Below are 22,985 nucleotides of genomic sequence, written 5' to 3'. Positions count from 1 at the left end.
CCATCTAAGCTCCCCGGAGTGAACCGATGGTTGTTGCATATTGGGGACCAAACCGACGCCCTCACTGCACCAACAAATCTCCTCCACTGACCCCAGATTCTCCAGGCCGCCATCACCACGGGACTGGTGGAATATCTTGCCGGAGGGTACAGCAATGGTGCCATTATCAGTACCCCTAAGCTGGTGCCCCTGCATGAGGCCGCTTCCATCCGCTCCCAAGCCGCCCCCGTCCCCACCACCTATTTCCTTACCATCGCAAAATTAGCCGCCCAGTAATAATTACTAAAATTTGGCAGTGCAAGACCCCCCCCCCCCCCCCCCCCCCAATTCCTCTCGCGCATCACCTTTTTCACCCGTGGGGACTAACCCGCCCAAACAAAGCCCAAAATGATTTTGTTGATCCTCTTAAAAAAAACTGCGGTATGAAAATCGAGGCGCATTGGAACACAAGTAAAAATCTCGGCAAAATCGCCATCTTAACCATCTGCACGCCTATTTTTTTTGAACAAAAAGTATTCACGAGCATGAAAATAGCCTCAGGGACTTCCGGTTGCGGCTATGCGGAGCTAAGCCGCACGTTCGGCAGCTCCTGCTTTAATAGGACTTGTGGGCTCTTTTAAGGGCCCCAAACGGTGCATATTCGATGATTCCTGGTGGATAAAGGGGTCTGGAGCAAAACCCCCTGGGATTTATGGTGCGGACCTGGAGTGGGGCGAGGAGAAAAACGGCAGCAGCTCCCCTGGAAAAGCGGGGGGCGGTGGACAAAATGGCGGCCGGTGGAGCCCCTGAGGAGTGGAGACAGTGGGCGGAGGAGCAGCAGGCAGCCCTTCTGCACTATTTTACTGAGCTGAAAGGGGAGTTGCTGGAATCCCTGACAGTAACTACAAGTAAGCTGCTGGAGACCCAGACAACTCAGGGTGCAGCGATACTGGAGTTGCAGCAGCAGGCCTCTGAGCGCGAGGATGAGGTTTCGGCCCTCGTGGGGAAGGTGGAGATGCACGAGGCGCTCCACAAAAAGTGGCAAGATCGTTTCGAGGAGATGGAGTTTCAATCAAGGAGGAAGAACTTGCGGATCCTGGGCCTCGAGGAGGGGATGGGGGAGGTGCGGGACCAGCGCCCGCTTTGGCGTCTGGACGTGGGGTTGTTGGCCGATGAGGTGGTGTGTAAGAGGGTCCGGGGGATGTATCGAGAGGTACCTCGAGGTCAATGATACTGGGGAGGTCCGGGTGGGGATGGTGTGGGAGGCTCCAAAGGCAGTGATTAGGGGGGAGCTGATCTCTATCCGAGCCCATAGGGAGAGGGGTGAGAGGGAGAGACTGGTGGGGGAGCTGTTGAGTGTGGATAGGAGGTATGCGGAGGCCCCGGAGGAGGGATTGCTGGGGGAGCGGCGTAGCCTGCAGGCCAAGTTTGATTTATTGACCACCAGAAAGGCGGAGGCACAGTGGAGGAAGGCGCAGGGAGCGGTCTACGAGTATGGAGAGAAAGCGAGCAGGATGCTGGCGCATCAGCTTCGCAAGCGGGACGCGGCTAGGGAGATTGGTGGAGTGAAGGATAGGGGTGGGAATGTGGTGCGGCAGGGGGCAGAGGTCAATGGGGTCTTTAGGGACTTCTACAGGGAACTGTACCGGTCGCAGCCGCCGGTGGTGGGAGGGGGAATGGAGAGCTTTTTGGACAGGCAAGGGTGCAGGAGGAGCAGGTGGAGGGTCTGGGGGTGCCGATCGAGTTGGATGAGCTGGTCAGTGGGATTGGCCACATGCAGTCGGGGAAGGCGCCGGGGCCGGATGGGTTCCCGGTGGAATTTTATAAGAAATACAGGGACCTGTTGGGCCCCCTGTTGGTCCGGACCTTTAACGAGGCATGGGAGGGGGGTGTTTTGCCCCCGACGATGTCACGGGCGCCGATTTCCCTGATCCTGAAGCGAGATAAGGACCCTGTGCAGTGCTGATCATATAGGCCGATTTCACTGCGGAATATGGACGCCAAGTTGCTGGCCACTTGGCCACTAGAATAGAGGACTGTGTGCCGGGGGTGATGAATGAAGATCAGACGGGTTTTGTGAAGGGGAGGCAGCTGAACACTAACGTGCGAAGGCTGCTAAATGTGATAATGATGCCGGTGGCAGAAGGAGAGGCGGAGATTGTGGTGGCATTGGATACGGAGAAGGCCTTTGAGGGTCGAGTGGGGGGTACTTGTGGGAGGTGTTAGAGGGGTTCGGGTTTGGGGTGTGGTTTATTAAATGGGTGAGGTTGCTGTACGAGGCCCCGATGGCGAGTGTGGCGACAAATGGGAGGAGGTCAGAGTACTTCAGGCTCCACCGTGGGACGAGGCAGGGGTGCCCCCTGTCCCGCTTGCTTTTTGCGTTGGCTATTGAGCATCTTGCCATGGCTCTCAGGGAGTCGGGGAGGTGGAGGGGTCTGGTGCGGGGTGGGGAGGAGCACCGAGTGTCGCTGTACGCAGATGACTTGCTGCTGTATGTAGCAGACCCGGTGGGGGGAATGCCGGAGGTGATGGAGATTCTTGCTGAGTTCGGGAGTTTCTCGGGATATAAATTGAGCCTGGGCAAGAGTGAGCTGTTTGTTGTACACCCGGGAGATCAGGAGGAGGGGATTGGTAGGATCCCGCTAAAGAGGGCAGTGAGGAGTTTTAGGTACCTGGGGGTTCAGGTGGCTAGGAGTTGGGGGACTCTGCACAAGCTTAATTTTACTAGGTTGGTGGAGCAGATGGAGGAAGAGTTTAAACGGTGGGACATGCTGCCGTTGGCGGGTAGAGTACAGTCCGTTAAAATGACGGTGCTCCCGAGGTTTTTGTTTTTGTTTCAGTGCCTCCCCATTTTCATTCCGAGGGCCTTTTTTTAGGAGGATGAACAGCAGCATTCTGGGATTTGTTTGGGCGCACGGAACTCCGAGGGTAAGGCGGGTCTTTTTGGAGCGGGGCAGGGATAGAGGGGGGCTGGCGCTGCCCAACCTCTCTGGGTACTATTGGGCGGCTAACGTCTCGATGGTACGTAAGTGGGTAATGGATGGGGAGGGGGCAGCATGGAAACGGATGGAGATGGCGTCCTGTGGAGGCACGAGCCTGAAGGCACTGGTAACGGTGCCGTTGCCGCTCCCTCCAACGAGGTACACTACGAGCCCGGTGGTAGCGGCTACCCTCAAAATTTGGGGGGTAGTGGAGGCGACACAGAGGGGAAGTGGGGGGCTCGGTGGAGGCCCCGCTGCAGGGGGACCACCGGTTTGTCCCAGGGAACATGGATGGCGGGTTCCTGGGGTGGCACAGGGCGGGCATTAGGAAGTTGGGAGACCTGTTCACTGACAGGAGGTTTGCGAGCCTGGGTGAACTGGAGGAGAAGTTTGAGCTCGCCCCGGGGAATATGTTCAGGTACCTTCAGGTCAAGGCGTTTGCTAGGCGGCAGGTGGAGGGGTTCCCTTCGCTGCCCCCGCGGGGGGTAAGGGATAGGGTGCTTTCGGGGGTGTGGGTCAGGGATGGGAAGGTGTCTGACATCTACCAGGTGATGCAGGAGGTGGAGGAGGCTTCGGTAGAGGAGCTGAAGGCTAAGTGGGAGGTGGAGCTGGGGGAGCAGATTGAGGAGGGGACATGGGCGGACGCCCTGGAGAGGGTGAACTCCTCCTCTTCATGTGCGAGGCTTAGCCTCATCCAGTTCAAGGTACTGCACAGGGCTCATATGTCCGGGACAAGGATGAGCAAGTTTTTTGGGGGTGAGGACAGGTGCATTAGGTGTTCGGGGAGCCCAGCAAACCATGCCCATATGTTTTTGGCATGCCCGGCAATGGGGGAATTCTGGCAGGGGGTGGCGAGGACAGTGCCGAGGGTGGTAGGGTCCAGGGTCAAGCCAGGCTGGGGACTCGCGATATTTGGGGTTGGGGTGGAGCCGGGAGTGCAGGAGGCGAAAGAGGCCGATGTTTTGGCCTTTGCGTCCCTAGTAGCCCGGCGGAGGATCTTGCTGCAGTGGAAAGATGCGAGACCTCCGAGGGTGGAGACCTGGATCAATGACATGGCGGGATTCATTCAGCTGGAGAGGGTCAAATTCGCCCTGAGGGGGTCGGTACAAGGGTTCTTTAGGAGGTGGCAGCCTTTCCTCGACTTTCTGGCTCAACAATAAGGAACTAGGTCAGCAGCAACCCGGGGGGGGAGGGTGTCTCAGGGGGGTATTGTTTAAGTTAATTTGTTTATTGTTAATTTATTTTGTTGTTTATTGGGTTTGGGGGGGGTGGGGGGTTTGTTACACGCGTTGTTACGGGTGCCGGGGGGTGTTTGTTATTATTGTTCTGTTGATATATATTTTTCAAAAACTTCCAATAAAATTTTTTTTTTTTTTTAAAAAGAAAAAAGCCTCAGAACCAAAATATCTATCCCAAATTTATCCTCCAAATGAATCTAAGCAATTACTTTGCTTGCAGAACAGGGCAGCTCCATGTAAAAGGCTGGAACAAATGTGTCTACTGCCACTATCCTACATTTTTCCAATCAATTGCCAACAGTCCCTTTTCTGACACAAGAAATGTTAGACCTCTCGATAGCTTGCTAAGAATCACTTTCCTTGCATTTCACTATTTGCAGCAGAGATACTGAACAACCTGCTACCAAAGTTTCCACAACTCTCTAAAAGTAAACGCATGTTTCTTACAACTGGAGTCTCTCCTCAGCAGGGGTCAACATTAAGTAAACATTCCAAGGCATCAAACCAACACATGGCGCTATTAAAGTTCTTGTATCGAATTATTCCAATAATGCAGTCATGAACACAATCGTTGAGTCAAAAGTGTTTGGTGGTATGAGCATAACAAACATCCTGTAGCATTCCAACTGATTATGGCACTTTTTTGGAAATACTAACATGTCGCTCCAGTCACCTGTGGAAAAAACCCTCAGATGTATAATGTGCAAATTGGACAGAATAGTGAAACCATGCAGTGCAGAAATTTGCAACACACATGGTTACAATTTCCCTTATCAATAATACAATAATAAATCTGTGGTGAAGGAGACATCGTAGATTTTCCCAGGCAAATTCATCAGGTGTGAGAAATCCTTAAAGAAGCCTTCTCAGCCCAAAAAAATGTTTTAAAATTACAATTGCAACCCAATCTGAAATTTCAGCACTTGTTTTTTTTTAAATAATTTTTATTGAGATTTTCAAAAACATATCCAAGACAGAAAATAAGAAAACAATATTAACAACAAAACGAAAAACACACTAACCCCCAAACCCCCTCCTCCACCCCCGTGACTACAAAAAGGAGAGATAGATAAACACCCAGGGGCAGCACGGTAGCCTTGTGGATAGCACAATTGCTTCACAGCTCCAGGGTCCCAGGTTCGATTCCGGCTTGGGTCACTGTCTGTGTGGAGTCTGCACATCCTCCCCGTGTGTGCGTGGGTTTCCTCCGGGTGCTCCGGTTTCCTCCCACAGTCCAAAGATGTGCAGGTTAGGTGGATTGGCCATGATAAATTGCCCTTAGTGTCCAAAATTGCCCTTAGTGTTGGGTGGAGTTACTGGGTTATGGGGATAGGGTGGAGGTGTTGACCTTGGATGGGGTGCTCTTTCCAAGAGCCGGTGCAGACTCGATGGGCCGAATGGCCTCCTTCTGCACTGTAAATTCTATGATGATAACCAATAAACACATATACGCATTTCTCCCTTCCCCCGAAACTTAGCACCCCCCCCCCCCCGGTTGCTGCTGCCGGCCTATTATCCTACCATTCCGCCAGGAAAGGCTGCCACCGCCTAAAGAACCCCTGTACTGATCCCCTCAGGGCAAATTTCACCTTCCCCAACTTGATGAACCCTGCCATATCATTGATCCAGGCCTCCACGCTTGGGGCCTCGCATCCTTCCATTGAAGCAAGATCCTCCGCCAGGCTACTAGGGATGCAAAGGCCAGAACCCCCGCCTCTTTCACCTCCTGCACTCCCGGCTCCACTGCAACCCCAAAAATTGCGAGTCCCCAGCCTGGCTTGACCCTGGATCCTACCACCCTCGACACCGTCCTTGCTACCCCCTTCCAAAACTCCCCCAGCGCTGGGCATGCCCAGAACATATGGGCGTGGTTCGCTGGGCTCCCCGAGCATCTAGCACACCTGTCTTTGCCCCCGAAAAACCTACTCATCCTCGTCCCAGTCATGTGGGCCCTGTGCAGCACCTTGAACTGTATGAGGCTAAGCCTCGCACAGGAAGAGGAGGAATTCACTCTTTCCAGGGCATTCGCCCACATCTCCTCCTCAATCTCCTCACCCAGCTCCTCTTCCCATTTACCCTTCAGCTCCTCCACCGAGGCCTCATCCACCTCCTGCACGACGTGGTACACAACCGAAATCCTCCCCCCTCCAACTCACACCCCGGAGAGCACCCTGTCCCGTACCTCATGTGGGGGCAGCAGAGGGAACCCCTCCACCCGCCGCCTGGCAAACACCCTAACCTGCATGTACCTAAACATGTTCCCCGGGGGAGCCCAAACTTCCCCTCTAACTCACCCAGGCTCGCGAACCTCCCATCCACAAACAGGTCCCTCAACCTCCTAATACCTACCCTGTGCCAGCCCAGAAACCCGCCATCGATGCTCCCTGGAACAAACCGGTGGTTCCCCCGTATCGGGGACTCCATCGAGCCCCCCATCTCCCCCCCCTATGCTGTCTCCATTGCCCCCAAATTTTGAGGGTAGCCGCCACTACTGGGCTCGTGGTATACCTCGTTGGAGGGAGCGGCAACGACACCGTTACCAGCGCCTCCAGGCTCGTGTCCACGCAGGATGCCATCTCAATCCTCTTCCATACTGCCCCTGCCCATTACCCACTTACGCACCATCGCTGCGTTGGCAGCCCAGTAGTACCCACAGAGGTTGGACAACACCAGCCCCCCCCTACCCCTGCCCCGCTCCAAAAACACCCTTCTCTCCCTCGGAGTCCCATGCGCCCATACAAATTCCGTAATACTCCTATTGACCCTCCTAAAAAAAGGCCTTCGGGATAAGGATGGGGAGGCACTGGAACAGGAACAAAAACCTTGGGAGCACCGTCATCTTGACGGACTGCACCCTGCCCGCCAGCGACAGCGGCAACATGTCCCATCTTTTGAACTCCTCCTCCATTTGCTCCACCAGCCTAGTGAGGTTCAGCTTGTGAAGGGCCCCCCAGCTCCTAGCCACCTGGACTCCCAGGTACCGAAAGCTCCTCCCTGCCCTTTTCAGCAGGAGCCTACCAATCCCCTCCTCTTGATCCCCCGGGTGTACGACGAACAGCTCACTCTTACCCAGTTTGAGCTTGTACCCAGAAAAGCCCCCAAATTCCCTAAGGATCTGCATCACCTCCAGGATTCCCCCCCCACTGGGTCCGCCACATAAAGCAACAAGTCATCTGTGTATAATGACACTCGGTGCTCCTCCCCACCCCGCACCAGACACCTCCAATTCCTCGACTCCCTCAACGCCATGGCCAGGGGTTCAAGTGCCAACACAAAGAGCAAAGGGGACAGGGGACACCCCTGCCTCGTCCCCGGTACAACCGAAAGTACTCCGATCTCCTCCTATTCGTGGCTACGCTCGCCATCGGGTCCACCCCCCTTCGCACCACATTGCCTCCCTATCCGTCATTCCACCAATCTCCCTGGCCGTGTCTCGTTTACGTAGCTGATGCGCCAGCATCCTACTCGCCTTCTCCCCATATTCGTACACCGCTCCCTGTGCCTTCCTCCACTGAGCTTCCGCCTTTCCGGTAGTCAGCAAGTCGAACTTGGCCTGCAGGTTACATCGCTCCCCCAACAGTCCCTCCTCCGGAGCCTCCGCGTATCTCCTGTCCACCCTCACCATCTTCCCCACCAACCTCTCCCTCTCTCTATGGCCTCGGATGGAAATCAACTCCCCTCTTATCACCGCCTTCAATGCCTCCCAAACCGTCCCCACCCGGACCTCCCCATTATCATTGGCCTCTAAGTACCTCTTGATACACCCCCGAGCGCGCCCGCCCACCTTCTCATCCGCCAGCAGTCCCACCTCCAGGCGCCAGAGCGGGCGCTGGCCCCTCTCCTCCCCCAGCTCAAGGTCTACCCAGTGCGAGGCATGGTCCGAAATGACTATGGATGAATACTCGACATCCTTCACCCTCGAAATCAGCCCCCGCTCAGGACAAAAAAAAACTCGATCCGGGAATAGGCTTTATGCACTGGGGAAAAAATGAATACTCCCTGCCCTCGGCCTCGCGAACCTCCAAGGATCCACCCCTCCCATCTGGTCCATAAACCCCCTCAACACCTTAGCCGCCGCAGGCCTCCTGCCCGTCCTGGACATGGATCGATCCAATGGGGGATCCAGCACTGTGTTAAAGTACCCCCCCCTCCTCCCGTCTCTAGATCCGGAATGCGGCCCAGCATACGCCGCATAAAACCCTCATTGTCCCAATTTGGGGCACAGACATTCACCAGCACCACCCGGTCCCCTTGCAGCTTGCCGCTCACCATCACATACCTCCCTCCACTGTCAGCCACCACCTTTGACACCTCAAACGACACCCTTTTTCCCACCAGAATCGCCACCCCCTGCTTTTTTGCATCCAGCCCCGAATGAAACACCTGGCCTACCCAGCCCTTCCTCAGTCTAACCTGGTCCGCCACCTTCAGGTGCGTCTCCTGGAGCATAGCCACGTCCGCCTTCAGCCCCTTCAGGTGCGTAAACACTCGGGCCCGTTTGACTGGCCCATTCAGCCCCCTCACATTCCAATTTATCAGCCGGATCAGAGGGCTCCCCTCCCCTGCCGACTAGCCATAACCCGTCCCCTGCCCGCCCCAGGCCAGCGCCCCTCGCTCGGCCCATTCCCCACGGCGGCAAACCCCCACCCCAGCACCCCCTGCAGACTCCAGCTCCTTCCTGGCCATTTCAGCAGCAACCCGGTATCCCCCCCCCCCCCCCCCCCAAAATCCCAGGACCCCTCCCAGCCGCGTTACTCCCTCCGTAGCTCTCCCGTGAGCCAGCTAACTTCTGCTGACCCTGGCAGCTCCTGCCACACCTCCCAATGTGGGGCTACTTCTCCTCCCCCAGACCCATCAGCAGACCCTCCTCCTCCCCCTCTTGCGCGGGAATTTCAGCACTCGTTTGACAACTATAGAATGTAGTTTACAAAGCTGACAAGCAAGCCCTCATATTTACACTCTCAACTCGCACCCTGGTGTCCATTATTATATTTATACAATATCAAAATCCCTATTAGATTCCAGCCTGTAACTCACCCTTGGGCATCCAATGTACTCAATATTTATCCCTCAACTAAGATAACCAAGAACAGATCATCTAGCCATTGTCTCATCACCGTTTGTGGGAAAGCACGCACAAATTGGCTGCCATGTTTCCTCCATTACAACAGTGACTTCAGCATTCATTTTGTAGAACATCATGTTTGAAGTGCCCTCAATGTAATAAAACATCACAAAGAACTTCACGTATAAAGCAAAATATGACAATGAGTCATATAAGGAGATAAAATGGCAGATAATCTAAAACTTGGACAAAGAGATCGGTTGGAAAGGAAGAAAGCAAGATAGAAAAGCTGAGAGACGTAGGAAAGGAATACCAGACGAGAGCAGTACGGTGGTAGTGGATAGTACTGCAGCCACATGGCGCCGAGGTCCAAGGTTCGATCCCGGCTCTAGGTCACTGTCCATGTGGAGTTTGCACATTCTCCCTGTCTTTGCGTGGGTTTCACCCCCACAACCCAAAGATGTGCAGGCTAGCTGGATTAGCCACGCTAAATTGCCCCTTAATTGGAAAGAATTAATTGGGTACTCAAAACAAAATTTAAAAAAAGGAATACCAGAGCTTAGGGCCCAGGCAGGCACGGCCGCCATGGTCGAGCAATCAAAATTATGGATGCTGGAAAGATCAGAAGGAGAAGAGAGTTGATTTTTCAGAGGGTTGTTGGACTGGAGGATATTACAGAGAAAGGAAATGAAATGAAATGGAAATCGCTTATTGTCACAAGTAGGCTTCAAATTAAGTTACTGTGAAAAGTCCCTAGTCGCCACGTTCCGGCGCCTGTTTGGGGAGGCTGGTACGGGAATTGAACCCGCGCTGCTGGCCTGCCTTGGTCTGCTTTAAAAGCCAGCTATTTAGCCCATGGTGCTAAACCAACTATTGAAGAATTTGAAAACAAGGATGAGAATTAAAACCAAAGAGTTGCTTAATCGGGAATCAACTGATGGCATCAAGGACACAAAATATACGTTCGAATAACCTCAAGCTTATAGAGGATAGAAAGTGAGAGGTTGGTTTGCAGTACATTAGAATAGCCAATTCTACCTGACTAGCTGAGGCAAGGGCTGATTGATGCTGGAAGCAGAAAAATAAGTAGAAATAAGCAGTCTTAGTCATTACATGTGACTGGAAGCTTATCTTGCAGCAAAAAAAATCAGACCAAGGTTTTGGCCAAGAGGAGATCGGGCTTTACAGCGTGAAGCTGCCCTCTTTAAGGGGGTGAAGTTTGAATGCTGTACCAGACCCTCCTCTGGGTGAGCTGCAATGGTCGGAAACAATATTTTGGAACGCTGGAGGAAGCGATGAGGTTTGAGAGAGACAATGGCGGACAGTGAAATTTGGAGAGGTGTTTAGGAAGGTTGGTTCTTCCTGTCCCTCTGTCCATGGAGGCTGGTTTTATTTGGGAACGAGGGGGACCCCCCTTGTTTCTTTGTTCGTGAGGGGGTTTGTTTTCTCTCTTGGGGGTGGGGGTTGTTGGGGGATGGGGAGGGTCGTGGGCGAGTGCATTGGGCTCTGCTCTGTTTTTTCCCCCTCTGGGGGCCATTGTCCTTCATTCCTCTGTAGGGGTTCTGGGTTTTTTTCTTTCAGTCTTTGAATGGTGATGCTGTTTGCACCAAGATAGTGTTTGGGCGGGGTGGAGTGGGAGGGCAATCAGTGGGGGGAGGGGCATGCTGCATCTGCCCAGTGGGACAATTTCCATCCAGATGCCTCGCTATTTCTTCCTCGATGATAGATTTCAGCATCTTTATCACTAGTTTATTTGCAATTTCCCTAGCTATCTCTTTTAGCACCCTGGGATGCATTCCATCAGGGCCAGGAGACTTGTCTACCTTTAGCACCATTAGCTTGCCTATCACTACCTCCTTAGTGATAGCAATCATCTCAAGGTGCTCACCTGTCATAGCCTCATTTCGATCAGTCACTGGCATGTTATTTGTGTCTTCCACTGTGAAGACCGACCCAAAAAACCTCAGCCATTTCCTCACCTCCCCTCTCACCCTCTAAAGGACCAATATTTACCTTAGCCACTTTTTTTGTTTTATACATTTGTTGAAACTTTTTTCTATCTGCTTTTATATTCTGAGACAATATACTCTCATAATCTATCTTACTCTTCTTTATAGCTTTTTTAGTAGCTTCTGTTGCCCCCTAAAGATTTCCCAGTCCTCTAGTCTCCCACTAATTTTTGCCACTTTGTATGCTTTTTCCTTCAATTTGATACTCTCCCTTATTTCCTTAGATATCCACGGTCGATTTTCCCTCTTACTACCATCCTTCCTTTTTGTTGGTATAAACCTTTGCTGAGCACTGTGAAAAATCGCTTGGAAGGTTCTCCACTGTTCCACCATAAAGTCTTTGCTCCCAGTCTACCTTAGCAAGTTCTTCTCTCATCCCATTGTAATCTCCTTTCTTTAAGCACAAAACACTAGTGTTTGATTTTACCTTCTCACCATCCATCTGTATTTTAAATTCCGCCATATTGTGATCGCTCCTTCGGAGAGGATCCCTAACTACAAGATCATTAATCAATCCTGTCTCATTACACAGGACCAGATCTAGGACCGCTTGTTCCCTCGTAGGTTCCATTACATACTGTTCCAGGAAACTATCGCGGATACATTCTATAAACTCCTCTTCAAGGCTGCCTTGACCGACCTGGTTAAACCAATCGACATGCAGATTAAAATCCCCCATGATAACTGCTGTACCATTTCTACATGCATCAGTTATTTCTTTGTTTATTGCCTGCCCCACCATAATGTTACTATTTGGTGGCCTACAGACTACTCCTATCAGTGACTTTTTCGCCTTACTATTCCTGATTTCCACCCAAATGGATTCAACCTTATCCTCCAGAGCACCGATGTCATCCCTTACTATTGCCCGGATGTCATCCTTAAATAACAGAGCAACACCACCTCCCTTACCATCCACTCTGTCCTTCCGAACAGTTTGATACCCTTGGTTATTTAACTCCCAGTCTTGATCATCCTTTAACCATGTTTCAGTAATGGCCACTAAATCATAGTCATTCACGATGATTTGCGCCATCAACTCATTTACCTTATTCCGAATACTACTAGCATTCAGGTAAAGTACACTTATGTTGGCTTTTATACCTCTGTTTTGAATCTTAACACCTCGATCAGTAACCGCTCCTAAGTTATATTTCCTCTCAACTTTTCTCCCAATTTTCCTTGTCGTTGAACCCATATCTTCATGTAACAACCTACCGCATCACTTACCATTTACGTTTTCGCTTCCCGTTTTATTCCTTTTAGTATTACTGGGCCTATTCACTGAGATCCCCTCAATCACTGTACCTTGTACTGTCGCCCTTTTTGAATTTTGACTATGGCTTCTCTGCCTTACAATTTCCCCCTTACTGCCTTTTGTTTCTGTCCCTGTTTTACTACCTTCTGAGTACTTCAGGTTGCACCGGGGAACGAGGCAGGGATGCCCACTCTCCCCATTGCTCTTTGCCTTGGCTTTCGTGCCATTGGCAATGGCGCTGAAAGCGTCAAAGGACTGGCAGGGTGTAGTGCAGAGGGGGTGCATAGGGTCTCGTTGTACACAGACAATCCACTGCTCTATACATCAAACCCTTCGGAAGTTATTGGTGGGGGGAAGATTATGGGCATATTGGAGGAATTCAGCCAGTACAAATTGAATATGGGGAAGAGCAAGGTTTTTCAGATGCAAGCGAAGGGGCAAGAGGCTGGGAGAGTTGCCATTTTAGAGTAGTGGGGCGAGCTTTCAGTATTCGGGCAATCAGGCGACGCGGGGTTGGAGCAGCTGCATAACCTGAATCTGGCTCGGTTGGTGGAACAGAAGAAGGGGGATTTTAGGAGATGGGATGTGCTCCCGCTGTTGCTGACGGGGCAAGTGCAAGGTGACTGTTCTCCCAAGGTTCTTATTTGTGTTCCACAATCTCCCGATCTTCATTCCAACAGATTTTTTTTAGGAGGGTGAATGCACTGATTTTGGGATTTGTTTGGGCTGGCAAAGTCCCGTGGATCGAGGGGGGTGGCTAGCTCTTCAGAATTTTGTTTAATTACTATTGGGCGGCGAGTATAGCCATGGTTAGGAATTGGGTAGTGGGGGAGGGTCAGTTAGGGAGCAGATGGAGGCAGCCTAAAGACTCGGGTTTGGGGGCATTGTTGACGCCACCTTTTTCTAAAATAAATTTAGAATACCCAATGATTTTGTTTCCAATTAAGGGGCAATTTAGCATGGCCAATCCATCTAACCTGCACATTTTTGGGTTGTGGTGGTGAAACCCACGCAGACACGTGGAGAATAGAACATAGAACGATACAGCGCAGTACAGGCCCTTCGGCCCAGGATGTTGCACCGACATGGAAAGTCAAAAACTAACGGCCATCTAACCTACACTATGCCATTATCATCCATATGCTTATCCAATAAACTTCTAAATGCCCTCAATGTTGGCGAGTTCACTACTGTTGCAGGTAGGGCATTCCACGGCCTCACCACTCTTTGCGTAAAAAACCTACCTCTGACCTCTGTCCTATATCTATTACCCCTCAATTTAAGGCTATGTCCCCTCGTGCTAGCCACCTCCATCCGCGGGAGAAGGCTCTCACTGTCCACCCTATCTAACCCTCTGATCATTTTGTATGCCTCTATTAGGTCACCTCTTAACCTTCTTCTCTCTAACGAAAACAACCTCAAGTCCATCAGCCTTTCCTCATAAGATTTTCCCTCCAACCAGGCAACATCCTGGTAAATCGCCTCTGCACCCGTTCAAAAGCTTCCACGTCCTTCCTATAATGAGGCGACCAGAACTGTACGCAATACTCCAAATGCGGCCGTACCAGAGTTTTGTACAGCTGCAACATGACCTCATGGCTCTGGAACTCAATCCCTCTACCAATAAAGGCCAACACACCATAGGCCTTCTTCACAACCCTATCAACCTGGGTGGCAACTTTCAGGGATCTATGTACATGGACACCGAGATCCCTCTGCTCATCCACACTACCCAAGAATTTTATCATTAGCCAAATATTCCACATTCCTGTTATTCTTTCCAAAGTGAATCACCTCACACTTCTCTACATTAAACTCCATTTGCCACCTCTCAGCCCAGCTCTGCAGCTTATCTATGTCCCTCTGTAACCTGCAACATCCTTCCACACTGTCTACAACTCCACCGACTTTAGTGTCGTCTGCAAATTTACTCACCCAACCTTCTGTGCCCTCCTGTAGGTCATTTATAAAATGACAAACAGCAACGGCCCCAGAACAGATCCTTGTGGTACGCCACTCGTAACTGAACTCCATTCTGAACATTTCCCATCAACCACCACTGTCTTCTTTCAACTAGCCAATTTCTGATCCACATCTCTAAATCACCCTCAATCCCCAGCCTCCGTATTTTCTGCAATAGCCGACCATGGGGAACCTTATCAAACGCTTTACTGAAATCCATATACACCACATCAACTGCTCTACCCTCGTCTACCTGTTCAGTCACCTTCTCAAAGAACTCGATAAGGTTTGTGAGGCATGACCTACCCTTCACAAAACCATGCTGGCTATCCCTAATCATATTATTCCTATCTAGATGATTATAAATCGTATCTCTTATAATCCTCTCCAAGACTTTACCCACAACAGACGTGAGGCTCACCAGCCTATAGTTACCGGGGTTATCTCTACTCCCCTTCTTGAACAAAGGGACCACATTTGCTATCCTCCAGTCCTCTGGCACTATTCCTGTAGCCAATGATGACATAAAAATCAAAGCCAAAGGCTCAGCAATCTCTTCCCTGGCTTCCCAGAGAATCCTAGGATAAATCCCATCAGGCCCCGGGGACTTATCTATTTTCACCTTGTCCAGAATTGCCAACACTTCTTCCCTACACACCTCAATGCCATCTATTCTAATAGCCTAGGTCTCAGCATTCTCCTCCACAACATTATCTTTTTCCTGAGTGAATACTGTCGAAAAGTATTCATTTAGTATCTCGCTTATCTCCTCAGCCTCCACACACAACTTCCCACCACTGTCCTTGACTGGCCCTACTCTTACCCTAGTCATTATTTTATTCCTGACATACCTATAGAAAGCTTTCGGGTTATCCTTGATCCTACCTGCCAAAGACTTCTCATGTCCCCTCCTTGCTCGTCTTAGCTCGCTCTTTAGATCCTTCCTCGCTTCCTTGTAACTATCAAGCGCCCCAACTGAAACTTCACGCCTCATCTTCACATAGGCCTCCTTCTTCCTCTTAACAAGAGATTCCACTTCTTTGGTAAACCACGGTTCCCTCGCTCTACCCCTTCCTCCCTTCCTGACTGGTACGTACTTATCAAGAACATGCAATAGCTGTTCCTTGAACAAGCTCCACATATCCAGTGTGCCCAACCCTTGCAGCCTACTTCTCCAACCTACACATCCTAAGTCATGTCTAATGGCATCATAATTGCCCTTCCCCCAGCTATAACTCTTGCCCTGCGGGGTATACTTATCCCTTTCCATCACTAACGTAAAGGTCACCGAATTGTGGTCACTGTCTCCAAGGTGCGCACCTACCTCCAGATCTAACACCTGGCCTGGTTCATTACCCAAAACCAAATCCAATGTGGCCTCGCCTCTTGTTGGCCTGCCAACATATTGTGTCAGGAAACCCTCCTGCACACATTGTACAAAGAACGACCCATCTAATGTACTCGAACTATATATTTTCCAATCAATATTTGGAAAGTTAAAGTCTCCCATAACAACTACCCTGTTACTTTCGCTCTTTTCCAGAATCATCTTCGCCATCCTTTCCTCTACATCCCTAGAACTATTAGGTGGCCTATAGAAAACTCCCAACAGGGTGACCTCTCCTTTCCTGTTTCTAACCTCAGCCCATACTACCTCGGAAGAAGAGTCCCCATCTAGCATCCTTTCCGCCACCGTAATACTGTCCTTGACTAGCAGCGCCACACCTCCCCCTCTTTTCCCCCCTTCTCTGAGCTTACTAAAACACCTAAACCCCGGAACCTGCAACAACCATTCCTGTCCCTGCTCTATCCATGTCTCTGAAATGGCCACAACATCGAAGTCCCAGGTACCAACCCATGCTGCCAGTTCCCCTAACTTATTTCGTATACTCCTGGCATTGAAGTAGACACACTTCAAACCACCTACCTGAACACTGGCACCCTCCTGCGAAGTCAAATCTGTGCTCCTGACCTCTATACTCTCAATCTCCCGTACCCCAAAACTACAATCCAGGTTCCCATGCCCCTGCTGAATGTGCAAACTCCACACAGACAGGACAGCGCCTTTACCGTTTCTGGCCAGGTATTCCACAAGCCCGGTAGCAGTGGCAGCCCTGAGGGTGTGGGGACAATGGCGGCAGCACCTGAGGCTGGAGGGGGCCTCGGTTTGGGCACCAATCTGCAGGAATTATAGATTTGCTTGGGGGGAGGGGGCTTCTCCAGCTTTGAGGGGTTCCAGTATTTAAAGGCAAGAGATTTTGTCAGGAAGCAGGTATCGTCCTTTCCCCACTTCTGCTCCAGGGGCTACAGAGCAAGGTGGTGTCAAAAAGAGGAGTAGATGAAGGTGAAGTGTCGGATTTATAAGGAGTTGATGGATTGGGAGGGAGTATCGATGGGGTAGTAAGTATAAGTGGGAGGAAGAATTGGTGAGAGGTGGAGGCTGGGAGGAGGGCGAACGCATCCTCTTCGTATGCTAGGCTTAGCCTTAATCAGTTCAAGGTGGTTCACAGGGCACATATGACTGTGGCCAGGATGAGCAGATCTTTTGAAGGGGTGGAGGATAGATGAGGGCAAAGCGTGGGTGGGCCCGCGAATCACATTAGTGTTTTGGACCTGTGACCCAGAACCTGGGACCTCAGCGCCATGAAGCTGCAGTGCTGATCACTGCGCTACCGTGCTGCCCCAGAGATGGATCTTATTAGAATGGTGGGACTCGTGGCTCATTTTGTTTTATGGTTGTGTTTGATGTGCGTATGAAATGCCTCAATAAAATATTTTTCCAAAAAAACTTAGTGGAAAATGACATGTTTTTCCGACGGTGTCACTGAGGAGAGTCAAGAATAGATTCTTAAAGGACACAAGAGGTAACACTGAGGAACAAGAAGAGAAGCTATTGCAGGTGATTATCTAGCTATGATTAAATAGATAAAATGGAATACGGTGTGCGCTGTCCCAACCCTTTAGAGGGGTTTCACAGTCGGCGCAACATCGAGGGCCGAAGGGCCGGTACTGCGCTGTAATGTTCTAACCCAGCTGGGTGACAGTGGGCCATGGGGAGGATGGTATGATCAACCCTGTCAAAGGCTGCAGACAGGGAGGGACACTTTATTGACAGTCATATAGGATGTGATGTGACTTTGATAAGAGGCATTTCAGTACTGTGGCAGAGGCAGAAATCCGACTGGTGGGAATCAAGCATGGAGCACCAAAAATCTGGGACGTAATTTTGAGGGGTTTGGGGCTGATGTTTTGAGAGGAAAGTCAATGATGGCAGGTTTGAAGGAGGAAATGTACTTCATGAGTCATCCTAAAGTTGCAAAAGGTGCTATATAAATGCAGCTTTTTCTCTCCACATAGAGACAGCATTTGAACCTGTACCGCATCCAGTAAATGACCAAAGCTGAAGGTCAACATCCTTTCTAGAAAGAAAAGCAAGTTGTCTACACCAGTCTTCCAAACTAAACAGTGGGCAACTTCTCACACAAGCAATAGAAATGCCCGATGGGATGTTCCCATTTTGAAGGCAGGGAACATCTGGACGCCACATTCATTAGATTGCACCAGAGATCAGATCAGATCTGTTCCAGATCAGCAGTTCCCAACCTTGTCCTTTATGGGGACCACTGATTGTCATCAAAAGCTTTGCGGACCACCACATACACAAGCTGTTTCAAATATTATTTATGTAGCCTATCGCTGAAGGGAGTTGAACTAATCAAGTGGGTATTAAGAACAGCTATTTCTAATAGTTTATGATGCACACTCTTGACAGCACATTTACCTGAAATAGGCCTACCAGTGGAAAAAGATAAAGCTTACCCTTAACAAGGCGGCTGATTCTGTTTCGCAGACATCAAAAGCTGGATGTCAGGTTCCGCGATGGCAGCCTCAATCGGAGGTCTGGTTCAATGTTACGGTTATTCCAATATTTGGTCTACAATGCATATAGCCTTGAAAATCCAGTCTCGCAAAGGTAGGGAAAGGCATCAGAAACTTTACTGCCTTGTGGGACAGTTCTGGGTGTACCTTGGCAACTTTAAGCCAAATGTTAGCCAGGTAGTTCTGAGAGAAATCCAGCCTTAAAGCGCCGTCACAGGGCAGTTCTATAAAGCTGCCTTGCTCTCTCGAGGTAAAGATGATAGATGTTGGTCGACCCTCTCACTCTCAGCTCTGCCTGGTTGGCCTCTGGTTGACTCGCCCCACTTCTGCTGCATGATGTTGCTCTCCATTCCCTGAGACACGATGCCGGTATTTGCCTGACCTTTGTTGCACTTCTCGGCTCACGCTCTGGTGGCCAGGCCTTGAGCCCTGACAACCTTGGGTGTTTCTGCCCGGCTACATGGCTATCTGGCCTGGATTCTGCTCTCTCTCGCCATCGCTGCCTGGTCTGGTTGCTGCCCAGTCCAGCCCCCTCATTCTCAGCTCTACTGCCTGGCTGTCCTCTGGCTCTGTTGGAGTCGCCCGGCTCCCACTGGCTGCTGCTGCCCAATTTCCCCGTATCTCCCTTCTTCGTATCTCCCGACTGCTGCTCTGCTCACCCCTGGGCTCTAGCTTGGTTGACCAGGCCTCGAAGACCGCATGTGCTCCTGGCTGGCTGCTGGGTATCTGGCCCGGTGGCCTCGGTTCTTTTTGGTTGGTTGCACGACCGCCCTCCTCAGCCTTGACCTCGAGTGTCGCCCAGTTGCTCCCCTTGATTGCCATTGGCCAGCGCTGTCTCCTCACCTTGCTCAAGGCTTTGCAGGCTCGCACCCCAACGCTAGGTCAGCAACTTCACTTTTGTCCAAGGCTACCCATCAGAAACCTCGCTGCTGCTTTGCACCTTTACTCAATGAAAGTTCAGAAATTTCACACCAATTCAGGAGATGTGTGTCTGAACTGCTCGAAGTCTCCACCACCTCTCAATGCTTGGCAAACTGCTTTCCTGCTCTAAAGGGGAATCCACCAATCAGAGCCCGATGTCATTCTGTATTGCCTAAGAATGAGCCAATCATCAAATTTAGAGCTACCCTGGCTCTGATGGGTGCCCTTTCCGTATGGGGGGCTCCATGGGCCAGGGCCCGCACTGCAGCACCGTGTTTCACTGAAAGTCTGCTTCTGGCCACACTATTTAATTGCAGAAAATAATATAATACCGAAAATAATTGTTAAAGTAGTTTAACAAGGATTATTAGTATGCTACATCAGATGTACGTTATTTTTTCTCCATGGGCATTAAACAGGCAAACTGACCACCTGCAGTACCCTTACGGACCACCAGTGGCCCACAGATCACAGGTTGGGAACCACTGTTGTAGATTCCTCTGTGCAAATTTGCTAGCTACCCATAAGTTTCCAGACTAATTATCTTTTAAAGTCCCATGTGCACACACTAGCAATGAGACCCTTTCCAAGGAAGAACAGGATTAAGTCACTCATGCTTCACTCCCATATACTCTGAATTATGACAACGGTGATATTGTTAAACCTGGGAACAAATTATCTGTGCATCCTTGGGCAGAAGAAAGTGTGATGTACAATGCAAATTGTTTCAATAAAAAAAATCACATTTCTCTACCCCTGCCAACCCAAGAATAAAGACGCCAGAATTCAATTCACAGAAAAAATATTTGTGTTTAAAATAAGATCTTTGTTAAAGAAACCTCCATTCCAAACTATTTACAGTTTTCACTGTAGATCAGTGAGAATTTTATTTTATGCAAGTACTTTCACCAAGTGTGCAATCACTTACAGGTTATCCAAATATGATATGCACAGGGTCAATGGTTAAAGGGTAACACACAAACAGAATGAGGCAGAATTAGAAGCTAAAATACATCCCATTTTTCTGGAAGCTCAGTTTCACAGGTGCAAAGCACCAACCCCAGCTGAAATATGAATTCATGGGCACCAATACCTTACTGTTGTGGCTATTCTTGACTTCAAGAGCCCATATACGAGTCAAGCCTAAATCAAAGTAGAGCTCAATCCTGTTCCGAGATGCATTTTCCAGCAGAAGTTACTGAAAATCAATCAAGATGAACTATGATTCAAGCTAGGAAGAGATCAGCCATGATGTGATTGAATGGTGGAACAGGCTCGAAGAGCTGAATCGCCTACTTCTGCTCCTAATTCCTCTGTTCCTATGTAAGCTTTCCCCTCCCTGCCCTTGGTAGCTGAAATCAATAGCAGGACCCCAAATGTTGCCATGGGTCAGATTAGCTAAAGTACAGGCCAAGGAATAAACCACAGAAGACAGTCTGCTCTGAATGACTCAACATGGTCTATTTATTAGCTAAGCCACCGGGAAAGCTAAAAACAGCTTTAAACAAGACAAGCTTTAAACAAGACAATATCAAACGTCATTATCTTTCACCAATCATCCATTTACAAAGCACAGAAAATGTGTTTTTAATGTAGTTAGAGCTTGCTGCAATGTCAAAAACTACAAGTTCTCTCCCCCGTTAAGGCATTCCTTAAAACCAGTCTCTTTGACCAAGCCTTTTGGTCATCTGAACAAACAGATTAAGTAGCTTAGTGTCAAATTTTGTCTCTTAGTATGCCCTTAGCACATTTCACTACTTTAAAGGTGCTATATAAATAGAAGTTGCCATTAAAGGTGGTCTTTACTCAATGCTATCAGAAAATAAGGATTTGGTACTTCAAAACCTGTTTGCGATGGCTTCAAATGCAACTTTTAAAAATTGATTTTGGACAAATACCTGTAATCTCCTCGTCCATTCTCGCTCCTTCAGGCTTTCTCTTGTTTTCTCTTTACTGATTCTGAAAGGCCAGCTAACTTTCTAATGTTTTCCGACACGGTTTGCATTTTCAGTCTTTTGCTAGTTTCCCCCAAAATTAAAACCAATTAAAATAATCTTGAAATTTTACAATTAATACTAAGGAGGAAACACCTGGCTGCACTTTGAACCTTTGGTAGGCTGTAAACAGACTTATTCACCATGGAACACACCTCCACTCTTTCCAACTTACTACTTAAAATTAAATGTTTTCACTGTTAACATTACAATGTTACACCACTGCAGTAATGAAACATTTGAGTAACTTTTTATTACTTCACTTTCACAGTCAATTTGAAAAATAAATTATCTCCCTGAAGGGCAACTTAACATGTTGAGATCCCACCACTACCCCCAAAATAAAACAAACACAATAACAAACACAAACATAAAACAGATTTAAAAAGGGCAACAAAGGTAAATGTTCTCGAAATGTGGGGAGGGTTTACATCCCTTAAGGTTTACACGTGTAAACGTGCATGACTTTCTCTTTGCAGTGACGAGGTGAGCAAAACGTAAACTTAGTTTTTCATTAAAAAGGGTTGCGGGGGCGTTGTAACATTTCTTAATGGAGGGCATTTCACGCACAATATCACATCGAAGTAGCAGGCCCCAGACTTAGCTACTCCTGCACACTTCACACTGACAACTGTACTGTGCTGCTGTGTCATGGTTGTTTTGGGCTCGATCCCAGTGCAGGTTTAATGTTACTCTTTCTAATTTTGATGCATCATGCCCAGTCCTTCTATTCACGACGCTCCATGCCGAGATCTTACCACAGAAAGATTTTTATCTAACCGGCCAAACGTGCTCTCTCCCCAGCTTCCCTGATTAAAGCCCAGTCAGTGTAATCCAGTAGCAGCCAGGACTTCCAGCGGCTGATGAGCCAAGCTTCTACCACATTACTGGTCAGGGTGGGACAACTGGGTAAACAATCCCGCTCCAGGGGCCTCGAGAGCAGTGTGGGATGGTCCCGCGGTCCCGCAGAGCCACTAACCTCAGTGGGGGGGGGGGGGGGGGGGGCTAACTGACTAGCTAGAGGCGGCCGGATGCCTCAGGATCCTCGGAGTTTCCCAAGGCCACAGCCCAGCCAATGCCAACCGGAGACGGTGGAAAAGGTCCACGATCAACCCGCCGTTACCAGCCTTCCCCTCCATTCCCGCATCAAGAGGCCGGGTCCAGCTCCTACTCCAGGCCTAGGCCCACACCGCCACTCGCCTGTCCGCTCCCGCGGCCTTGCTCACAGTGCGCCGCAGCCCCTCCTCGCCCCACTCCACTGTGTCTTGGGGCCCGGGAGGCCTGCACACACTCACCGTCTGCTCGGAATCGATGTCTATGCGGAAGGTTTGCTGCTGGAGGGTCTTCAGCGTGATCTGCATCGTCTCCCGCTCTCGGTCCGTCTAAGCCCTTCCAGCCACTCAGTCACTCGGAATGTCAGCGCGCGCGCTCCCGCGGCGTCCTCGCGCCCAAACTACTGCGTCATCACGCCGGGACCGCACCACAAGTGCGTCCTCCGACCGTCATTGCGTTCCCCGCCCATCGAAGGTGCAGAGCAGGAGGAGGCGGGGCCTCTCAAACGGACACAGCGCAGGCGCAGTTGTAACCTCGCCTCCTTCTCTCAACCTTCCGTACCACACCCGCCCCGCCCCGCCTCACCTCACCACACCACACCACACCAACCCCGCTCCTCCCTCTCGCAGTGCAGTGTGAGTGCTCT

At 50.1% G+C, this 22,985-nt stretch overlaps 1 protein-coding gene across 2 annotated transcripts in view; it reads right to left on the bottom strand.

Moving 5' to 3' along the window:
- Nucleotides 1-22,764, bottom strand: part of LOC119952973 (UV excision repair protein RAD23 homolog B-like) — an 87,711-nt gene extending 64,947 nt beyond the window's left edge. For both annotated transcript variants that reach the window (XM_038776634.1, XM_038776636.1), the window contains exon 1: nt 22,582-22,764. In XM_038776634.1, coding sequence (XP_038632562.1) covers nt 22,582-22,647 — 66 coding nt within the window. In that variant the 5' untranslated portion in view covers nt 22,648-22,764. The remainder of the gene's footprint in view (nt 1-22,581) is intronic.
- Nucleotides 22,765-22,985: the final 221 nt, after the last annotated feature.

This window comes from Scyliorhinus canicula, chromosome 18 (genome assembly GCF_902713615.1).
Source record: "Scyliorhinus canicula chromosome 18, sScyCan1.1, whole genome shotgun sequence".
Classification (NCBI taxonomy): Eukaryota; Metazoa; Chordata; class Chondrichthyes; order Carcharhiniformes; family Scyliorhinidae; genus Scyliorhinus; species Scyliorhinus canicula.
Note: the sequence above shows the minus strand (reverse complement) of the source record. Positions and strands in the feature narration are given on the sequence as shown.